The sequence below is a fragment of the Taurulus bubalis genome (genome assembly GCF_910589615.1).
Source record: "Taurulus bubalis genome assembly, chromosome: 13".
In the NCBI taxonomy this organism is placed as follows: Eukaryota; Metazoa; Chordata; class Actinopteri; order Perciformes; family Cottidae; genus Taurulus; species Taurulus bubalis.
The window spans coordinates 20,884,794-20,906,604 of NC_136601.1; the positions used below are offsets into that span (position 1 = coordinate 20,884,794).

The window sequence follows — 21,811 nt, forward strand, 5'->3', positions numbered from 1 at the left end:
CCGAACAAGGCTTATGAATGAATTGAAGTGGTCATGGACCATTTATTTAGATGCAGCTTTAATTATTACTATATTATAAATACATAAACAATGTCCATGGACTGATTAAAAAAAGAAAAGAAAAGTGGATTTGATTATGTAATTATGTGTATTTGTGTACATGCATAAATAAGTTTTAAGTGTAGCTGTTTAACATGTTGGCCACTTCTAATCATGACACTGCAATCATAAGCATTATTGCATATTATTTGCACGACAACTGTTCCTGGAGCAGTGACGCCCGTGAACACGCTTGGGTGTGTGTGTGTTTAGTCGAGTGGGCTCCGGGATGCATATGAAAGCTGTGTTTAATGTGTGTTTAATGTGTGTGTAATGTGTGCGTAATGTGTGTGTGTCCCTATGGCAGACCCCCACACCCCCCTCCTCCTCGCACCGGCAGCCTGCCCGTGTGCATTAGCGCTCCTCGGATACCATGGGGTCGCTCTGACCACGTCGGTCTCGGCTGCAGAGTCCACTTCGCATTTTGAGCGACGCCCCCAAATTCCGTGCAGAGTGTTTGCAGACCCTCCGGGACGGAGAGGTGGAGGAGGAATCGGCAGCTCCGCCGTCCATAGACGCTACAATCACCACGCCATTAGTTCATGACTTCATCCTATGTTTGACAGGAGAGTTCGGCCCGCAATTCTGAAGGTAAGCCGAGACGCTTTGCCGACACTTCCCCTGTTGATTTGCGCCGTTTGGGTTTTTTTTGTCGCCTTTTTTTTTGTGCTGCGCGCGGCGCCGTGTCGCAGCGACCACTCGGACTGTGGTCAGCCCCGTCGTGGCGTCGGTCGAGCGCCGTCTTTCTTAGGTAACCATAATCGCGGCGAAAACGATCGATCGGGTTGCCTCGATCGACCCGCAAAAAAGGGTCCGCGCCGTTGACGCGTAACCGCATATATGCCCCGCGTTGAAATCGCCGGGGTAGATTTGCTACAAATGTGGACACGGAACATAGCCTGGTCTTTTTTTATCCACAGCAACCGCATCGTTGCGCACCTCGCTCACTCGTCGTCGATACCAGACAAAAGACAGCCTGTTTTTTTCTGACGGTCCTCTATTTAGTCCTTCTCTGCTCGGCTTAAGCTTTGGCTGGCACACATAACAGCAGTCGTCAAAATGTATTTGAAAAGCGCGCTCCACATTTGACCTGCGCATATGCGCATATCTTTGCATATTGTTGTCGCTCTGTTATTGATTGCATTGATATACCGTGAAATTCTTAAAGGGATACTGCCTCCTGTATGCGGAAATCACGAGCAGAGCCAATGCACTGTCTGATACATGGCCCCGTTCGTCTCTATTCGAGCAGTTTGTTTAAAAAAAAAATGTACATAGGTATTATGTTTGTTTTTCTCTTTAAACGCGGATTCTCCACACTCTGATTCTCTGACGGTGTTTTAGTGGCTCCGGCTGAGAAATATCCCAGAGTCCCAATCTCTTCTGTTTACTCTTCTTTCTGTATTCGTCCCTCCAACATTTCTATTCTTAACCTTCCTCTCTTCATCCCCCATTCATTTCTAGCTCTCCAGGACTCTGAGGCTGCTGCAGAGAATGGGAATAGGGACACAGGCCAAGGCTTGCCATTTTGGCTGAAGTAACAGCAGGACGGTTGTCAACCCCGCATCGGCTTCAATCCCCTTCTCCCTCACCTCTCTTCCCACACACACACACACACACACGCACACACACACGGACAGACACCCCCCACACACAGCCACTGCTATGTCCACTGCCGTAGACATCGCTGGCCCTTCCTCCCCAGATCAGGCTCACAGCAGCGCTAAAATCCCCAATGCGCCGCTGAGACCCAGCCTTAAGCGCTCCAACCACCCCTACAGCCTCTCCCATTACATCTCCACCCCTTCTCCGGCCGTGGACGTCAAAAGCCTGATCCAGCCCTCCCCGGTGCAGCAGCGGGCGGCGCAGCCCGCGCACGCCAAGCCCCGCCGGGCCCCCTCCTGGCCCGACATGTGGGAGTCGCCCAGCGGGCTCCACCTGGCCCACGCCGCCGAGCTGCTGATGCGAGCCGGACTGCTGGCTCTGACCCCCGCCGCCACGGAGCAGGCCGGCCTAGGTGCGCAGAGCAGCCAGCCGGTGAAACGGGAGGCTGTCGAGGCAAAGGGGGACGGGGAGGGCGGCGCATCGGGGCCCGAGGAGGAGGAGGAGGACTCCTCTGGATGCGGCACTGACTTCCAACCCTTCCTGGGCGCCTGGTTCCCCTTCAGCCCCACTCTGTTCCCCCTGGCCGGCTTCCAGATGGGGGGAGGCCACTGGAGAAGCGCGGCCATGGGAGCCGAGGGCATCGAGGGGCTGGTGGCCGAGGGCTACTCGCCCGGCTCTCTGGGCGGCAGCAGCGCCGGGAGGAGGAAGAGGAAGAGGTGCGGGGAGTGCGTACCTTGTCGGCGTCAGACGAACTGCGACCAGTGCAGCAGCTGCCGCAATCGCAAGAGGGGACACCAGATCTGTAAATACAGGAAGTGCGAGGAGCTGAAGAGGAAGCCAGGAGGTCCTGGGTTTGAGAACAGAGTGTCTGGGTTTGATCTAAGGGGCTCCGACTTTACTTTGGGTCTAGCACAGGAGAGAAGCAACGGCGCCTTGGATGGATAGTAATGTACGTGGGGGCAGCATTTGTCAGAGGATCCCGGTTGGATGATTGTTGAGGAGCTGCAGCTGACACAAACACACAGGACACCATGTTAACACACTCGGACTGTGGTTCGGAGATCTTGGGATCTCGCGTTCAACGAGGAGCTGCAGCTCCGTTTGAGAATGTCCACACTCGTTTCCCATCCTTTCTTTTGACAATCAGTGAATTGGAGAGGAGAGAAAGAAGGATACCAATGTGTGTCAATATTTAGATGACGACAAAAATGCTGTAAATAGACTGTAAATATCTGGAAAACATTATGTCTTTTTTACATCCCTTTCCAGTTTGGATGTATTGTGTTTCAACTTAAAAAAAGAAAGAAAAAGGAGCCAAATGTTTTGTTTCTAATAGGGAGTTTTGTTTCTGTTGTTCTGACGTCACTGCATCAGTAAGAAATGAATGAGTTCAGCCGAGGCTAAATTATTTCATGTGCAACTTGTACTGTATAGCTCTGTTTGCCCTTTTGAAATAAAATAAATTGGCCATGTGTAATTGTCTACAGGCTGGGTTTATACTTGTGTGTGTGTGTGTGTGTGTGTGTGTGTATTTAATTGGGTGTATGTGTCCGTTAGCCTCCGTGTCCCTGGTTGTACACATGCACACGTGTGTTCATATGTGTGTGTGTGTTTGTGTGTGAGGTTGTGTGGATTATGAGTCACCTAATGGTGTGGCTGAGAGCCTTATCGCAACCCCACAGACACACACACACACACAAGCGCACCTACACGCTGCCTTGGCAAGTCCGGTGCATGCGCTCAAACACACCAAACCTGACACGCACACGCAACAACAAACACTCTCCTCTATTCACACACTGACGCAATTTCCCTTTTTATTCACAAGTGTAGATCACATGTAGACACACACACACACACACACACACTACCACGTTATAAACAAAATACACCGGCAGCTGCACTGAGGCTACAGGGTGGGTTTTTGCTTGTTGCCGTAACGATGGCTGATGTGATAAGACCTTCTTCCTCGGCGCCACACTCCAGGGGACCGCAGGGAAGACGTAACCATGGCAACGGCCGGCCCGAGGTGTCACGCTATAATTGGGCCACGGCTGCACTTCCTGTGTGCCTTCAGTCAGGGGGATCGCAGAGGGACTGTGTGTGTGTGTGTGTGTGTGTGTGTGTGTGTGTGTGTGTGTGTGTGTGTGTGTGTGTGTGTGTGCATCTGTGGGGGTTGAGTATGCGTGCGCGTGTGTGTGTGTGTGTGTGTGTGTGTGTGTGTGTGTTTGTCAGGCAGGGAGAGGGAGAGAGAGAGAGAGAGAGAGAGAGAGAGAAAGCACAGCACGCCAGCCAACGCAGGACACTGCCAACTCATGGAGAAAAGCAGCGAGCTCCAGCATCATGCGAACGCAACGCTCCCACTGAATGAGGAACACAGTCTTTTACTCAAAGTCCACAGTCTAGTGTTTCTTCATCTCCCAGACAAAGGGGGAATTTCAAATTCTTGGATCTGCAGCTTTTTTTTTTTTTTTCCTCACTCCCCCTCTCTCTTCGGTGCCTTTCTAGTGATTTGGAGCTTAATCCCCCCTCCCTGTTCTCGTCACGCATGCACACACACACACTCACACACACAGACACACACGCTAGCACACACAAACACACACACCGGAAATCTGTGTCACCCGCTGCCCAGCAGGTCCAGTGACTCCCTGAACGCCTGCAGTCTGGCTCCACTGGCCTGCAAGATGGCAGGAGAGAAAGGGAGGAGGGGGGCAGAAGGAGGGATTGAACGGAGGACAGAGAAGAGGAGGGGTGGGGGGAGGGAGGTTTGAGAGGGAGAGTTGTGGGAGTGTGGGGGGGGGAGGAGGAGGAGGAGGGTGGAAAGCGGATCTAGGGAGAGGGTGAAGGGAGGTGGGGGAGAAAAGAGACGTGGTGAAGGGCAGAGAGGGAGAAGGGAGGAGAAGGGAGAGGGGGGTGAGGGAGAGGGAGTGAAAAACTGGGAGAGATGAAAAGCAGGCCACAGGGGGAGAGAAAAGAGAGAGAGAGAGAGATACGCAGGGAGGAGGACGGGGAGATGGACAGCAGGGGATGAAGATAGCGTGGGCCAGACAAAGAGGGAAGGAGAGGCGAGAGGGAGAGCGGCGGCGGAGGCCGAACGAAACGCAGTGAGACGGAGACGCAGGGAGGCGAGAGGTTAATGACGGATGCATTGTCCAGATAGCCGTGTGTGCCGTCACAGACCCCTGTGGAGCTTACATATGTTAGCACCAGCGGCCCTGCCCACTCCAGAGGGAGAAAGAAAGAAGAAAAAAACTCCTCTCACACACACTGCAGTGGAACAACCTGCCAGCCCAAAGGCAACCTGCGCTGGAGCTGGGCGGACCCTCACTCACGAGCCAGACCTTTGAAATTTTGGCCACTGCGTCTGCTTAGAGACACTGTGTCTCATTGTGAATTTTTTCTTTTTCTTTCCTCCTTCCCCTCCACTGGCTGTGTCCCCAGTGTTAGAAAATGTGTAACAGCTTTGCAGAAACAGCATCTTTCTGAGATCATTCCTCATTACGCCCTCTGTAATCCATTTGCGTTCACTTTTTTTGCACGTGGGAAACACGGTAACCCCAAGCGGACACACAATGGTTTCTTACATCCCTGAAAAGCTCAGGCTCATCTGCCCTCTGGTTATATTTTGGTGACACTGGGGTCAAAGGGGACTCTTGACCTTTGACCCTTAAAGCTGTTAAAGGTGGATTCAGAATAGACCGAACCCGGCACCATCTACTTCTGGTTTGGCGTCATGCTACCTCTGAAAAACAAGCACAAAGACAATTCAATGGCTTTGAAATGTAACTTACTGTTAAAAAAGTTTCAGTCCTTGCAAAATTAAAAAGATACTTTCTATCGGTCAAAACCCAAAGACAGAAGGAGAAGAGATTTAGCTGTCTGGATATTCTGACATCATGAACCCCAGGCGGGTTCACACAGTGCTCGTTTCGGAGGTAACGTTTACACAAAATTCTGTTAATCTTTAGCCTGCTGCTGATTTTAAGAAAGGCACAGTGGTTCCAGGAAGTCAGGCAAAGCACGCCGATAACGTCTGCCTGCAGTGATATTTCATAATGGCTTCTTTTCATGCCACCTGATGATGTGGAATTGATTGTTGTCGTTGAGTATCGAGTAAAAAAAAATGCTTGCAACATTTAATTAGCAATATTTTAGCTCATCAAGACCAGAGCAGTAATGTCAGTTACACGAGGCATTTCACTTTGATTTGTATGGTGTTTGAGTGAATCATTAATGACTCAAATAGATAATAATCAATGGCATTGAATTGCAGCAATAACTAACCATTTGGCAAAAAAAATATCAGCCAGTATTGATTTGCCTCATAATCTCAAATAATGCAGGCTAATGAGAAAACATTGACATGACATTTTCGCAATACCTAAATCATATCAGACTCAAATGTCGGGTGCCCTGAAAGAAAATGTAGGTACACTGAGCTAACTTATCTATTTTTTATATTTAATCTCCTATGCTTCAGACCATTCACACTTCAGTTTTAACTGTGTGTAAATTAAACATGCTAGCATCGTTAGCTTTTAGCTGAATGCTAACGTCCGCATGCTAATATGCTCACAGTCACAAAGCTAGTGCGCTGACACTTAGCAGGGATATTATGAAGTTTAGCATGTTAGCATGCTAGCATGCTAAACTACATACTGTTTGGTCATCAAGTGGGTCATCAGAGAGTCATTGTCATCAATAGCGCCTCATTGTTAGCTCAAAATGTCTTGGCTCACTTTGAACTGGTCTGGAGATGAGCAGAATAAACACACGTAGACAGTTGTTTTAAACTGCAAAAAAAGTGTCTGTCCGTTATTTTGTGACTATTGAAATGCATTTTATTTCATCTAATGAGGTTTATTTTTATTTTGTATTTGTTTAAAGGGGATTTCCACCAATTTTACGCATGAAAGCCCGGAAACATTTGCATGTCCTCTGTGTCTCTGGGGGGAGCTGAGTCCAGCCTGAGGGGCATGGGTTTTAAAAGAGGTTGGGCAATCCTGTGTGTTGCATTCTGGGAAATGGAGTGTTTTCCTAGCTTGACCCATATAGTCACTAGTTTGATTTTGACCATTTCTCTTTCTTTTTTCCCTCTACGTAATCTGTCTTTCACAAGCCTTTATGCCGAATCCCTTCAGGTGAATGTTCGGTTATTTGTTAAGATTAGGGCTGGAAAACTGTTCACCTTGATTCAGCCTGAGGTTTTACGCACCGTTGCAACTTGAGTGCCAAATCTAATGACATCACCACTTAGGTGTTGCTATTCATTAAGAACAGAACTGCTAACTAACTGATCTCCTGACTCACTATTCCTCTCCACAATGACTTCATTCAGAAGATGAGATAAAACACGCTTTATTGGTCTCAGACGCATGGTATCTAATCCTTGTTGTTATGATCTTTGAAGTTTACTATCATGCACACACACACAGAAAAAAAGGAAGAGCACCAAACACAACTGCTTCTCGTGTCCTAACTTCCCCTCCAGACTCTTAACACCTACAGCAAATAGAAACATCACAAGTCAACGGCATGCACTTTCTTATGGGACAAAGATGAGCGGCTCCTACAATGCTCTGCTGGGAAACCCAACACTGGCCTACTATATATAGCGGGGCCTTTCGCACTGTGCATGACTGCTCGTGTCGAGTCACATGATTCAAGAAATATGGGGTGGACACACACACTCACACTCACACACTCAAACACACACTCACGCACGCACACACACAAACGCGCGGTCACGTATACGCTCTTCGCCCACGTACGTGCGCGGAGGCTGCGGGTGTGGAGATGGTGAGGGAATGAGAAGTTTTATTGAGTTGGCTGTGACGTGTTGCTTCCCGTGACCTGACTCCCATTTGCTCTGTCTCCCCGAGCGTCTCGCGCTCTGTCTCGCTCCAGACCACATGCTAATCAGCTCTCTGTGCGCCTGTTTGATCTCCGCTGGGCTGTTTTCTGACGCATCCCACTGAATAGATAATCATTGTGTAAGTGACCGCCATCAGCCGCTCCTCTGTTTTCCCCTATCAGAAACCCCCCCGTGCTGAATGCACGCTATAACCATATGAACAGACTCAACTGTGTTGAAAAAAATAAAAAAAGAGAGAGAGATCAAATCGGTCGCTCAGTTACATTAATTTGTTCTTTTTCACAGCTACAAAATACATAGAAAGTCATTAGGGAAAACACCCAACACAAATATAAATAAAAGGTATATTAGAAAAGTTAAAGGTGTCAGCAGGAGCACAGCGTAAGCAGGGAATTAGTGACCAAGTAAAGGGAACATGTGACCCATAGTTAGGGAGTAACCTCAGCTCAAACACTCCTAGCCTTTAAGATGAAGTACTGCTACATCTCTCACGATATCACGTGTCCTTACAATAAGGATTTGCTGTTTTCCTCGCATCTGATGTCCCTTTCGTGCTGCAGTGCAGTCGGTGGATTGCAGGGACACGTTGCCATTCTTTGAGGTCTGCAGTCCGGGACGCCGGAGTCGGATTGAGACATTAGCCACGAGGTTAGAGCGCTGACTCGAGGAAGCTGGAGGAGTGTGTGAGGGCGTTCAGATCCCTGTTGGTTGATCAGCGTATAGCTCTTTGTGTACACGGCCCATTCCAAATTCATGACAATGCAGGTCGGTCAGCCAAAACATGTTAGCTTTTTACGGGCCAAAAAAAGTGAATTTTCTTCCCCAGCCAAGTCAATCACGTGACCGTGACCAGCCTGTCCGCTGACTTAGTCCAACTGGTCATGTGTTTCACTAACTGGAGACCTGACTGAAAGGGAATAGGCCACAAAAACAAGCAGAGGACGCTCACAATGGACGTGTCTGTTGATGTCTGTGTGTCGGAGAACGTCAGACGGTTAACAAATATTAAATATGATGCTTGACCAAAAAGATATTCTCAATACAGCGTCACCTTACTTGGTTTCCAAAGCTATCGGCCACAAATTGTGGCGTCTCTTGTTTCCGTTGTCGTGGAGATGATTGAGTTGTTATCGTGGGACATCAGTATGGATTTTCCGTCACATGGTAGCGGCGGTGTGATGCGGCTGATAGCTGTGGAAAAGCCAAGTAAGTGGACCTTGTGACGAGAATTTAGTCTCAAATGGCTAGTTCCAAGGTCAGGAATTAACCTTCAGGGTCAATTAAGTTGTATAACTTTATCAAAGCTCGTTTTAATCTGTCCAAATTACTTTTGGTCTGCCCTCTGAGAGTCTACCGTCATGCTTTGAGTTAAATGCTAAGGTCAGCGTGGTAGCATGCTCACAATGACGACGCTAACACATTTAGCAGGTGTCATTTTGACTACTTTCACCATCATAGCTCAACATGTTGGAATGGTAATATTTGCTCATTAGCCCTGAACACAAAGTACAGATGGGACTGCCAACAGTTATTTGGCCATAAACCACAATATTGGGCCACATGTTGGCGCTAGAGGACAAGTAAATAGATCACTAAAGTCAGTATAGGATTCATAGTCATAGTTGAGATATTTCAGTCTGGGCCAAAGTATGAATATGATAGAGAGTGAAAAAGTGAGCTCCATTTTAAAGCACGAGTCAGCTAATTGACCTCATAGTTATTGTTTCTTTCTAAATTCACCATTGCACTTTTACACCCTGTTCACTCATTCACGTTAAAAAAAGACAGTGAAAGCGATGGTTCAGGTGTCAGGAGGCATGTGTGTGTGTGTGTGTGTGTGTGTGTGTGTGTGTGTGTGTGTGTGTGTGTGTGTGTATTCATAGGTGAAGATGAGGGATTGCAAACTGTTTTTGGAAACCAGTCAGTTTATTATTTACCATGAATTCAGTCCTTTAATTTGACCCCCCACAAAAACCCTGCACCCTAGTTGTGATTGATGAACTGGATCGGTCACTGGCGTTAAAACAGCACAGTAGGCAAGTAACATTTAAAACAGTTTCAAAGCTTTTGAACAGCACAGAAGGAAATGATTTTTATCAAACACATGTTTCCGTTCCCGATTACCTCTGCTTATGACTTCTGAGGAGGAAAACTTACCATGAACACTCATTTATCACAGTGTATTTCCACCTGTATTCAACAGTCTTTGTGTGTGTGTGTGTGTGTGTGTGTGTGTGTGTGTGTGTGTGTGTGTGTGTGTGTGTGTGTGTGTGTGTGTGTGTGTGTGTGTGTGTGTGTGTCTCTGGACATCTCTGTGTCTGCCTGTCAATCACACAAACCATGTGAGTGCATTTGAACTCGGCAACATCAAAGCTGCTTCATTTTCTCATTCAGGTTGACTTCGGTTGAAAAAAGCTTTCAAGTCTTTCTCCCGCCACCCCCCCCCTGCCCTCCATCAGACGTTTCTCCGTCTGCGGGCCGGTCTGTGCATCGTGGCCTTACAAAAGTGTATCTCAGGTCACCGCTCAGGTTCCAGGAAGGATCCTTCTCTCTTTGTGGCCTGGTTCAGGTCCATCAGTGTCTGTCTGAGCCGTTACGTTCTGCACAGGCGTGTTGCAGTCGGTACCGCTCTGCCTCTGCGTCGCATGCGGCCTCGACACCTTCAGTTTGAGTGGATCAAGGGCGCGCTGCTCTTCTGTAGGTGGGCAGGCTTGATGGGGACAGGAGGTTTGCCGCTGCGAGCATCCTCTGCGAACGCCTTCCTGAGCTGCGCCACGCGGCCGCCGTAGTGCGAGCTCTCTGAGGAGAGGAAGGCAGGGTGAGTTCAGCGGGATGTGTTCGGTGAGCTGATATCGTAACAATACTGTATTAATACCCCTCCTGTGGACAGCCCTGCTCTTCCAACACAAATCATCTGTGTTCGGTGTAACTGTACTCTGTGCTCCGTTGCGTTCAGAGGGAAATATTGCACTCCACTACATTTATTTGACAGCTGACGAGTAACTTCACAAACACAACATATGATCAGTTTATGAAACAAGTTTCACTTCGACGTGGCAGCAATATTCCAACATGTATAGATGTTGATGCATTAGTGATAATAATCCAATCATAACATGTAGATTATAACACTATAAAAGGGAAACATTTACTACTGTTGGTGTGCATTGTATGTCGTAGCTATTAATTACATTTTTCATTGCAATGCATGGTGTATTCTACAATTGCATCTTTACTTCCACCTAACTAGAGTCAGTACATGAGTCTTTGTGTTACCTGCGTCCTGTGGGTCGGCCCTCTCTGTCTCTGACAGCTGGGCCTTGAGTGGCGGCCGGTCGACAGGGCTACTCAGATGGGGCTCGCTGAGAGGCGTCCAGTCGCCGTGGTTGTCCGAGCTGCCGCCTGACTCGCAGTCGCTGTCCTCGGCGGGGTCCTTCGGGTCGTCGTCGGCGCTGCAGGAGTCGTCCTCGGACCAGTGGTCGCGCGGGGAAGCCGTGTCGTCCTGAACGCAAGCGGGACACAATTTGACAGTGAGACTCTGAGGCGCGGCTCGTCTCACCCGTCTGGCTCCAAACCCTCACACACACACACACACACACACACACACAAACACACACACACGTGCACTCACCCCGACAACTGTGAGGGACACCTCTTCTTTAAAGCCCAGCTGCTGGTCCTCTCTTCCTGACAGCAAGTCCACCGTCTGGATACGTGTATGAGTGTGGACTCTGGGAAGACAAAGACGACCATTTTCAGTCAGCCGTCCTAACCTTTGAATCAAACCCCCGCCAGCTAGTCATATGGCAGATAACTTCTATAATCCAATCAGGACGTGGAGACGTGTGTGTGGTTTAGAAACACTGAGATAAAGTCCATTACTGACAGGAATTAAGGCTCTTATGAAAGACACTTTGACTTCACATTCAAATTTAAATAAAGAAAATCGAACAAACAGACATGAGCTTAGCATTTTATTTGCACATTCTGGATTGTGTTGCTTGACACAAGTAGTTGATTCTCATTATTACTCACTAATAACTTGTTAATTAATCAATACTGCTGTAGAAAGAAGTGGCAGCAGATTGCCATACTGCGCCTGCGTCTGTATACTTTATCTTCTACATCGATGACAAAAACAACAACCCCAAAATGAGTCAATCAGTTTTGTTGATTTTGTTTTACCTGTTGTTCATGAGGCTCTGGAGGAGTTTGGAGGACCTGAACTCGTCCACCTCTCCGATCACAATGACGCTCACGTCTCCGTCCCGACCCAGCAGCCACCTCACATGTTTGTTGTCGGCTGCTGCAGAGAGAAAAGAGAAGAAGAAGAAGAAGAAGAAGAAGAAGAAGAAGAAGAAGAAGAAGAAGAAGAAGAAGAAGAAGAAGAAGAAGAAGAAGAAGAAGAAGAAGAAGAAGAAGAAGAAGAAGAAGAAGAAGAAGAAGAAGAAGAAGAAGAGAAGAAGAAGAAGAAGAAGAAGAAGAAGAAGAAGAAGAAGAAGAAGAAGAAGAAGAAGAAGAAGAAGAAGGAAACGGGTCAGCTGTCTGTCTCTCAGTAAGATTCTGTCTCATGAACTGTTGTTCTGGCTTTCATCCAGAAGGTGGTGCTGTCCTATCAGTGTTGAGCTTGAGAAACGCTCACACATCAGCAGTGGGCTTAACTGTTCCCCATTTGTGCTCTCTCTCTCTCTCTCTATCTCTCTCTCTCTCTCTCTATCTCTCTCTCTCTCTCTCTCTCTCTCTCTTATTCCTTCAATCTTTCAATTGGAGTAAATTCTTTGTGTCTCGCTGCAAAACATAATTCACATGTTGACTATTGATAAACCATGTTTAAATCATTTGGGATCATTAAAGAAGGAAAGGAACATGGTTAATAACAGGGTTACGCGGTTCACAGAAACTCCCTCGAAAGTTGGATTCGGAAACAACCAAAATCTTGTTTATTTTTTAGCTACACACCGCATCTTCTCTTTCACTCGCTCTTAAAATTCACAGTGCATTGTAAATGTACAACTTGTGTAACAATGCAATTCATTGTTTCTTGCTTTTGTTGTCTTATCTTCAGATCAGAATGATCAGAAATCCATTCCTTAACTTTTTTCCCGTACACCCACACCCACGGTGCGTCTTGCAGTTGTGACCTCGATGCGGTCGTTAGAAATAACCCACCAACACCTCAGGGTGTTTTTTTCATGACACCTGCTAGGAAAAAAGAGGTGAAAACACCTGCCATGACATCACTGATCGGGGTGTGGCCTGGAAGTTCAAATCCTCAGAGAGCTTTACAGCAGCACTTTTCCGCCAATAGGACCACGATGCAGATTTGCCCTTTAAAAGACGCAGTCGGCAACAGATGCCGTAGGAGTCCATGGGCACGATCAGCTCCCGACAGTGAACTGACTACACAGACTTCTAAGAAGCCATGCGAACAAAGGTCGCTCTGTTTCCTCTCCGTATTTTGGGGAATGACTCGTGTTTGCCCACAGTCACGCAGCACATAAGGGGACATTGTGTGGACGTCTCAGTCTGATGTCACCTGACCAAAGACCATCTCTGCAATCAGTCACAGTCTGCCTGCGCAACACACCTTTATTTTGCGGCGTCTGTCTTTGTGACTACACCGCACCTACAAGAGTCAGACAGGCAGCACCAAACAGTCCTGTTTAATAGTTGTGTGACATTTATGGGGCTGCAAGCACACACAACGATTGTCATTTCCCGACACCGGCATTGAGGAAAAACACTGAAAGAGGACTAACTGGATTGTATGTTGTGTAGACACCACACACTCTCAGGTGACATGGGGCACAGATTGAGTCAACAAAGACGGTAACCTAATATGCAATTTAAAGCGCGGCGACGCCCCAAACCGCAGGGCTTACTCTATCTTATTCAGCCGGGAGAACGTTTCGACAGGCGGGGATAGAGGCTGTCTGTCACACACACACACACACACACACACACACACACACACACACACACACACACACACACACACACACAGATAGGGTCTCAGTGAGTCAGAGAAACACCTGAAATGGAGGAAAGGTTGGTGAAATGGGTGAGACTGGAAGGTAGGGACTCGATCACTTCGTGTGTAATTTAAACACGTTAATCATATTGGAAACAGGAGAGGGTGTTACTACACCGCTTGTGTGTCGTGTGCACTCGGAGTCGAGAAGATTTCTACTCATGAATTAGTTGTGAAAGGGCTTGAGTGCACGATCTTACGACATCTGAAATACATAGCTCAAATAAATGAGTGTGTGTATGCAGACCCCTCAACGTTAGCCATCGATAGAGAGAAATAGTAGTAATAGGGATTGATTGTAGTTACAGAGCAGCTACTCTTCATGCAGACTTATTTAAATGTGTGTGGTACTTGTATATGGATTAAACAGGACTAGGATTACAGAGGATCTGATGGCTGAAATGGAATGTAATATTCACAAAGGTGTTTTCATTTGTGTAATATCACCTAAAACAAAATAATTGGTTGATTCTGTCATGTTACAGTAGCCCTGAGCAGACAAGCCAAACACTGGTTCAAGAGCGAGAGCCTTTTTGCTTTTTTACGTTGCCTGAAGGCCTTTGTAGCTCTCCGTCATGCTTGGAAGAGAGAGGTGAGCAGAGGGGTATTCAGATAGTCGCATTCTCAAACCTAACCACTAGATGGCACTACATCCTCCTCACTGGTCCTTTAAATCAGCGGTCCACTTCGGCCCGGTGGATGGGGGCCGCACAGAAAGAATTTATGAAAAAAATGTCGGAAAGATGTTTTATTTAGAAAAATGACCGGATACATCCGTCTGATACGTTACCCCAAAAATGAGGGCTCCCACTGATTCGCCGTAATGGTGAGTTGTATTTTTATGCACTTTATAATTGTCTTAATGCCGGACGTATCATTTCATTACGTGTCATATTTATTACGTCATATTTATTACGTGTCATATTTATCGCCCACACCGTGAAGGCCGGTTTGTGAAAATATGATCTTAGACAAAACCGGTCGCTGGCGCAAAAAAGGTTGGGGACCGCTTTGAGTATGTAATTCTCAGGGGGACAAAACATGTATTTGTTGTCTCAAAGCAATACATTTTAAAGATCTTTGATCTGAATATGTCTGATTCAATGCTAGATACAGCGCTGATACTGATACTTGAAAACAAAAAAGGTTAAAGTTTAACATTTTTGGAAATATCTGTTAAATATGAAGCTACAGCCAGCAGCTACTTAGCTTAGCTTAGCAAACAGACTGGAAACGGAGTAAAAGCTAGCCTGGCTTTGTCACAGAGACTCCAGGAAGTCAGCGGCCACCCAAAGTAAATACGGCCTGGAAAACAATCCCTGTAAAACAGCAACTTATTGTTTTTACACTAAACAAATAAATCATATTGATTAGTGAGCTTTAGAGGCGCTGGTTACCCTCAAACAGAGCTAATAGTTAGCTGTGTCCAGTATTTATGCTAAAGCTAAGCTAGCCCACTGGAGATTCTTACAATCTAAATCTCAGCAAAAAAATCAGAGTCATGTTTCCCAATATTTGCTGCGAAGGTAAATATTTGCATGTTGACCAAATGTCTGATTCACGGTACAGATAATCGTTATGACACTGTAATTTTGTCAGTTCATCGCTGCTAAATTAGTTGTGACGCCTGTTTTACCGTCAAGAAATGAGAACAAGTAAGAGAAGCCATCAGCTTTAATCTCCTGTCAGAGTTTTGTTACTGCTCGTCAAAACTGAACACCACATTTCCCAGAAACCCTGATCCTTCCTGCTACTTCAGTCAGAGGTTTCCTCTTCTGCTCTGTAGGAATCACACTGTAGTGTAGTGGAATGAGATGTGTGTGTTCTCTGTGTACTTCAGTGTGTCACTGTACCTTTCTTTGGCCTGTCGCTGGTGTCGCTTCCTTCCCTCTCCTCCTTCTCCTTCTCCTCGCGCTCTTTCCAGCGGCGTACCTGCTCCTCTCTCATCTTCAAGAAGAGGATCCTCTTCTGCTCCTCACTGAGGGCCTCCAGCACCTCGGGCTCCACCCACATGTCCTCAAGGATTTTAGCCAACATCTCGCCTCCTCGTCCCCAGCTGTCAAAGACGGCGGTCACCCCTCTGTCTCTCTGTCCGGCGGGTCGAGTTTCAGCGGTGGGGTACGATCGCTCCTTTTTCCTGTCCCAGAGTCAGGTTCCCCTTTCTCTGAAGGATGTGGGATCGGGTGCGGTCTAACTGCTGGAGGTCACTGGTGTCCTTTTGTCAAGTCCTCTTCCTCTGCGCTGGAGGAGGTGAAGGCACAGTGTGTCCGGATTGACTGAGCTCTGGAGGTTGCTGTTGTATTGTTCCCACAGAGAGAGAGAGAGAGAGAGAGAGAGAGAGAGAAAGAGAGGGAGAGAGAGAGAGAGAGAGAGGGAGAGAGAGAGGGAGGGAGGGAGAGAGAGATTATATCTACAGTATTGTTTAGTTACCCTCCATTCAATCCTGTTCTGGCTGGCACATCACAAAAGTCCTGAAGCAAATAAGCCCCAATACCAAATGTAGTGTGTGTGTGTGTGTGTGTGTGTGTGTGTGTGTGTGTGTGTGTGTGTGTGTGTGTGTGTGTGTGTGTGTGTGTGTGTGAGTGCAGTGTTCACTCTGCATACAGTAGGCAGAGAGAATACCTCTGTGCTTTCAAATACTGAAAAGCAAACAGGGGCAGGTTCAGTGTGCCCACACACACACACACACACACACACACACACACACACACACACACACACACACAAACAAGCACACATTGGGCGTTAATGACTTGCATGCTATCTGGGGGTAACAGACACGGATAGAGAGCTAAAAAAGCTATATATATATATATATATATATATATATATATATATATATATAGATAGATAGATATAGATATATATATATAGACATATATATCTATATATATAGATATATATATCTATATATATAGATACTGTACATACATTTCAATGTGACTAAACTCAAACAATGCAGGACAAACAATGTGCTAATGTAATGATACAGATAAAGATATTAGTCGAGATAATACAAGATATCTAACACTCTAATAGGTAATACAATCTACTGATAATAAAATGAAATAAGAGATGTTAAAGTGAATTAAAGAGATGTTACAGTAATACAAGACAGCCACTAACCTCTCTCTCTCTCTCTCTCTCTCTCTCTCTCTCTCTCTCTCACACACACCACTCTGTTCAGTCCTCAAGAGAAAAATAAATCCCCTGAACAACCTTCACCCTAAACTGTGTGTAAACACACAGCGTAAAGCAGCCTCCACCCTGTACACATGTTTGAAAGATGTGACACAGTGAGTCACTGAGATAGAGCCAATAGGATCTGTCTGTGATACCAGTTCACCAATCTGCACCGGAGGGCGGTCCAGTGTTACGGGTTATCAATAGAGGCCGACAAGAGAGAAGTATCACCCGCTTCAGCTTTGAGGTGTGGCAGGAGTTGAACCCTGGCATTCCCCTAAGCCGCAAACACCTAACTCATTCTGTGGTAAAACCAATATTCTTTTTTTTGTTTCCTTCTTCTAATCTTCTTACCCAACCAATGGAACTTTAGCCAAACTCTGAGCCTGCTGCACTTTCAAATCCACTTATTTTTAAGCATGCTGTCAGCCCGGATCACAACGTGCAACACAACATGCTGCGGCCCAACGCAGCTGATGCCCTCCCATCCAGCGCAGGCCATGGAGAGGAGGGTCGTCACAATACACAGGCGGCTTAACTCCCCCGATTAGTCCTGGAACCGGCATCCATCCATTCATTAACTCTGTCCAGCACTTATCAAGTCTCTTTCAACTGTACCTTTCTGCACCCCCCCCCCCAGTGAGGCTTTTGTGATGCGCTCCTTCATTGTCTGTGTCTGTGTTTTCATTCATCCCCCCACAATGTATGGAGCTGTGAGGCCTAAAGGCCGTGTGATTAAAAGCAATGCGAAGAAACTGGACCTGACTTGAAGATGTTGTCGTTGATTGTTGATTGTTGGTGGTCTCATGTCTAATGTATGCACCTTCCGCCTAGAAAAAAATCCTTTTTTGTGTAAACATTCCTGGCAAATGAACGGTTTCTGATTCTGATTTCTGATTCTGATAACGGCCCACAGAGGCAAACAAATTTGTCCGTTTAAAAAAAATAAAAATGAGCAGTGCACCTGCACAACAGCTCCTGTTACTAACTGTGTATACGTTTGAACAATGGCCTGGCAGCACTGCAGACACATTGTGCCAAACTATTCGCAGACAGCAACATCCCACACAGGAACACCACAATCACAAGACGAGGATACAGCGGATCAACATCCACATTTTGTTGTTCAAAACATATAAAAAGGCACGCAGGTCTGGCTCTGGGCCCGGGTTCGCCTCTGCCTCCACTCACATGCAGAGCAAAGGGGGGAAAGAAAAGAAAGAAAAAGAAGAAGAAGGGAGAGGAGAGAGCGAGGAGTGTGAGCGGCATACTGAGAGAAAAGTTTGAAAAGTCTCTCAGTCTGAGGAAACACTGGCCGTTTTCACAGCGACAAGAGGAGAGACGTGCGGAGATAAATGAGCTCAGACGGGCCGTGGAATGGCAATCACAACACAGACAGGAGAGGAAGAGAGAGAGGGACAGAGAAAGAGAGAGAGAGAGAGAGAGAGAGGGGTCGAGTAGTGGAGGAGAGGAAAGTGGACTCACTCAGTTGCTGCCAGCCGGTTGCATCTTCCAGCGCTGCTCTGAGCTCCGGCGCCTCTGTGAGAGCAGTATGATGAGTGTGTGACGTGAGCAAAGTGTGTATGTGTGTGTGTGTGTGTGTGTGTGTGGGATCAGAGTCGTCAGCAGCAGTGGTATGCAGGCTGAGCTGTGCTCTGCTGCATTTTGTACTGAAAAGGAGTGGGCCGGACTGACATCACATTTATCTCCTCCTTCCTTCATTTTCTTTCCTTATCTCCTCTACATTCCTGCTGTGATGCTGTGAGGAAATAAACATAACAGCTGGTTAACTATTACCATGTAACAACAGAAAAAAGAAGTTTCCCCCTAATACGTTGTATTAATTGCTATTAAAAGCGAGATAGCTTCATGTTTCTTATTTGCCCCCCTCGTGACTTTTAGCTGTGTTCAAGGACGTTTAATTTCCCCTGACAGGCGCATAACCTTTCCACATGTAGTGGCACAGGAAATTATTTATTCTCAGTCTCTTTCTGTTTTAACTTGATTTAACTGAGTCGCCGCACAGCTGTGTGTTTACCCCCCTTCTTTATTTTGTTTCAGACTCCAGGAAGTCCTGCCTTCTTCGTATGAAACAATTAATCACAACACCACATGCAGGAAGGAATCTGGATTTCATTCCATGTGTTTGTTGACTTTTCTGTTTTCGTCCACAGGTTGTTGACACACATATCATGCCAGCAGCTCATTGTTTTTGTGGTTGCCAAATCAGACGAGGCCATCAGCTGAATGGTGTTAATGTCAGTCACATGCCTGTGAGTGATGGCGAAGTGTATTCAATTCATATGGAGATGACTCAACGTGGCTCTTTGTCACCGACCGGTCAGGGCTGTCTGGGTGTGACGTGATAGTTTACCTTTACGGTAAGTATTAGGCGCTCCCTCTCCAATTGGCTTACGCTGAGTTTCCTGTGTACGGACAGACACGTGACACAAATAGAGGAAAGGCTTGTTTTGTGTTTCTATGAAGGATTTGATAATGATTTCCGAGAAAGAACGTTGTCATTTTACAAAAACATAGATATTACTTATTTTTCGGATTGATTGCTTGCCTTTAGACAGAGTTAGCATTCTTCATGTTCAGCCAAACATTTTATGCGAGGAGAACCCTCTGCATTAGACTTTATAATAAGTCAACTCTGGTCAATTGGTTCAACATCAACATCAACAGCCATTGCATCGCTTCTGTTGTTTGTTAGTCACTGTACATACTTATATACACTTCATATACACTGCATATACTTTGCAATTTTTCACTTTATTTATTCTTTAATTTCCTAAATGTATATGCTCTGCTGTTTTGTTGTATATATTGAGTATTTTTCATTCCTGATATTTCTTCTATTTAACTTGCTTGCTGTGACAAACAAATGTCCCCTTGGGGATGAATAAAGTGTACATCTATCTATCATATTTATATTTTACAGTCATTTTTGGGGAAATACCAGACCAGAGAAATGGAACATTATCAAGTTATGAAGTCAACAAACTGATTCAGGAATGTCACTGAGCAATAACGTCAGCTAACATGGGCCAGGCTACAGTATAGGCCCGTCTGTTGCAGGAAAACCCCTGAGCGAGTTGAGCAAAACTACATTTTGAAATGTGTAAGAGTGAGTATGAAAATAATAAATTGTCTTAAAAGCATAACTTCTGCTGTGAAATGATAACTAACAATTGAATGATTAAGAAAAGCTTTTTAAATAAAAAAAAGAAGAAACATCATGAAAGACTTCTGGTTTGTTTCAGTTGCAGTGAAATCAACAAGATGCCATCAGTTCAGTGAGATTGACCTTATTATGCAAAATGGAACCAGCCCCGCCGGATTTCCACCAAAACCGGTGTTTCAGTGAAAGCAGACACCCGTCTGCTTGTCCTCAGTTTGTCTCTGGTATCAGGGCAGAAGGCTCGAGGTCTCTCACTCAGACACACGAATACACACTGTTCTGCTACTCTTGTGAGGACACGTATTTAGTACGTTTCCACTGCTTACATCCTGGAAGTTCCCAAAAATCTGAACCTGAATGTAACCCCAGGTGCACCAAGCACAACTCTTGTGCTCAGAACATAACTAATCACAACAAGTCGGTCAAAGTGAAGACATCTCTGTTAGTTTTCACTTCCTCCAATTTTCTTACCTTAATATATTTCGGATGACATGCGGCTCTCTAAAAGATAAAAGGACATCCTATTTCCTTCTGGAGTCAAGGGCAGATCCGCAAGGGGAAACAACAGGGATGTGGGTGAAACATAAACACATGAATCATATTTCAGCATGAGACTTTCCTTAAGATCAGATTGTCAGCTTTCTGTATGTTTTTGCACATTGGTACCTAGCTTAATTATGTCGGTCATGTGTCATGTTTGTGAACAAAGGGATGTTTTCTAATTAGACTTTGAACCACACCATATTATTCCTGCTATTAGTCGTAATTACATGGTGATGATAAGTACCAGGAAATCTTTTTTAAATAGGGCAAATTCCTGTCTTACCTTTATATTTCCACAGCGCTACACACCTTGGGAAAGTCCCAGCAGCCATGAAGGCCTTGTCACTCTATCTGCATGCACGTGCAGCGGATGAGACATGTGGTAACATTCATACGTGGTAATGTACAAGCACAGCGCCCTCTGCTGGAGGAAGAGGAGATTGCAAGTCAACGAGGGTCCCGGGTTCTGTGGCAGAAGAGCAATGAATAAAACCTGATTACTCATCGCCGAATGAGAGGATGTTTGTCCTCATAAATAAATCAGTAAAACAATTTTAACGTATTCATTACCATGTCTGAAATCAGAATATTCAATCTTAAGTAAACATCTTTTCGCACTTTTGTCTTGTGAATAGTTTTCTAAATAACACATGTTATATAAAACAATTAGTGCTCTTTAAGTCCAAAAGTCTACTATTATTATTAATAATAATAATATGATTATATAATTAATACTTTAGAACAATAATATTAATATTATTGTTCTAAAGTCAACTCCAACAAATTTAGTTTGAAAGATGGTTGAAATGAAACTACGTATGGTGATTTCATTAATATTATTGAAGTTGTGAATTTTCAGTTCAGGGTGACATTCCTTCAAAAGCTCCCTTGTTTTGTTACCTTTACTTGTGTTAACGTTTTAGTTCCTAGCAGGTTAATTTGGCCCAGCTCTTCAGGTCACCAAAAAGACACAGTCAACATGTCCAATGACCTTTGACCTCGACTATTGAACATGCATCATAAGACAGAAATCAAAGGCGTCCGATTAGTCTCTGTTCTCTGCATAATCTTTTTTTTTTTATAAGTGCCTTTATATTGTGTATTTACCCAAAGATTAGAATTACGCTTGGAGGAGGAAGCCAGTTTTATTTTTCAACCACAAGCTGGCACTTCCCATCATGCTTTCGGGGGCCTAAATCGAAAACACGACGAGGCAGGTTTAGCATGTCAAAAGTATTGGAATTCCAACACGTCCCCCCTTAACAGCTCCATGTTTAATGCATGGACC

General features: G+C 45.6%; 2 protein-coding genes across 3 annotated transcripts; one reads left to right on the forward strand and one right to left on the reverse strand.

Moving 5' to 3' along the window:
* Positions 1 to 557: 557 nt before the first annotated feature.
* On the forward strand, positions 558 to 3,174 carry cxxc5b (CXXC finger protein 5b). Its single transcript, XM_079229029.1, has 2 exons — positions 558 to 690; positions 1,564 to 3,174. Exon 2 carries the CDS (start codon positions 1,765 to 1,767, stop codon positions 2,647 to 2,649), a length of 885 nt encoding a protein of 294 aa, XP_079085155.1. The 5' UTR covers positions 558 to 690; positions 1,564 to 1,764; the 3' UTR covers positions 2,650 to 3,174.
* A 6,324-nt stretch (positions 3,175 to 9,498) lies between these two features.
* Positions 9,499 to 18,420, reverse strand: LOC306745907 (uncharacterized protein). Of its 2 annotated transcripts, none has more exons than XM_079228771.1 (6): positions 18,282 to 18,420; positions 15,467 to 15,906; positions 11,768 to 11,885; positions 11,214 to 11,313; positions 10,859 to 11,084; positions 9,499 to 10,381 (listed from the first exon to the last, which is right to left on the reverse strand). In XM_079228771.1, the coding sequence occupies exons 2-6, from the start codon at positions 15,648 to 15,650 to the stop codon at positions 10,245 to 10,247; spliced, it is 765 nt and encodes a 254-aa protein (XP_079084897.1). In that variant the 5' UTR covers positions 15,651 to 15,906; positions 18,282 to 18,420; the 3' UTR covers positions 9,499 to 10,244. The 2 variants fall into 2 exon arrangements, with proteins under 2 accessions (XP_079084897.1, XP_079084896.1); XM_079228770.1 differs by having other exon boundaries at positions 11,768 to 11,888.
* Positions 18,421 to 21,811: the final 3,391 nt, after the last annotated feature.

Coding starts and splice junctions, on each gene's coding strand:
- LOC306745907 (XM_079228770.1), bottom strand. CDS start 15,650: ATGTTGGCTAAAATCCTTGAGGACATGTGGGTGGAGCCCGAGGTGCTG. Junction 11,314..11,767: donor CAGAGCCTCATGAACAACAG/GTAAAACAAAAT, acceptor TTGTCTTCCCAG/AGTCCACACTCATACACGTA. Junction 10,382..10,858: donor GGCCGACCCACAGGACGCAG/GTAACACAAAGA, acceptor TCCTCTCCTCAG/AGAGCTCGCACTACGGCGGC.
- cxxc5b (XM_079229029.1), top strand. CDS start 1,765: ATGTCCACTGCCGTAGACATCGCTGGCCCTTCCTCCCCAGATCAGGCT.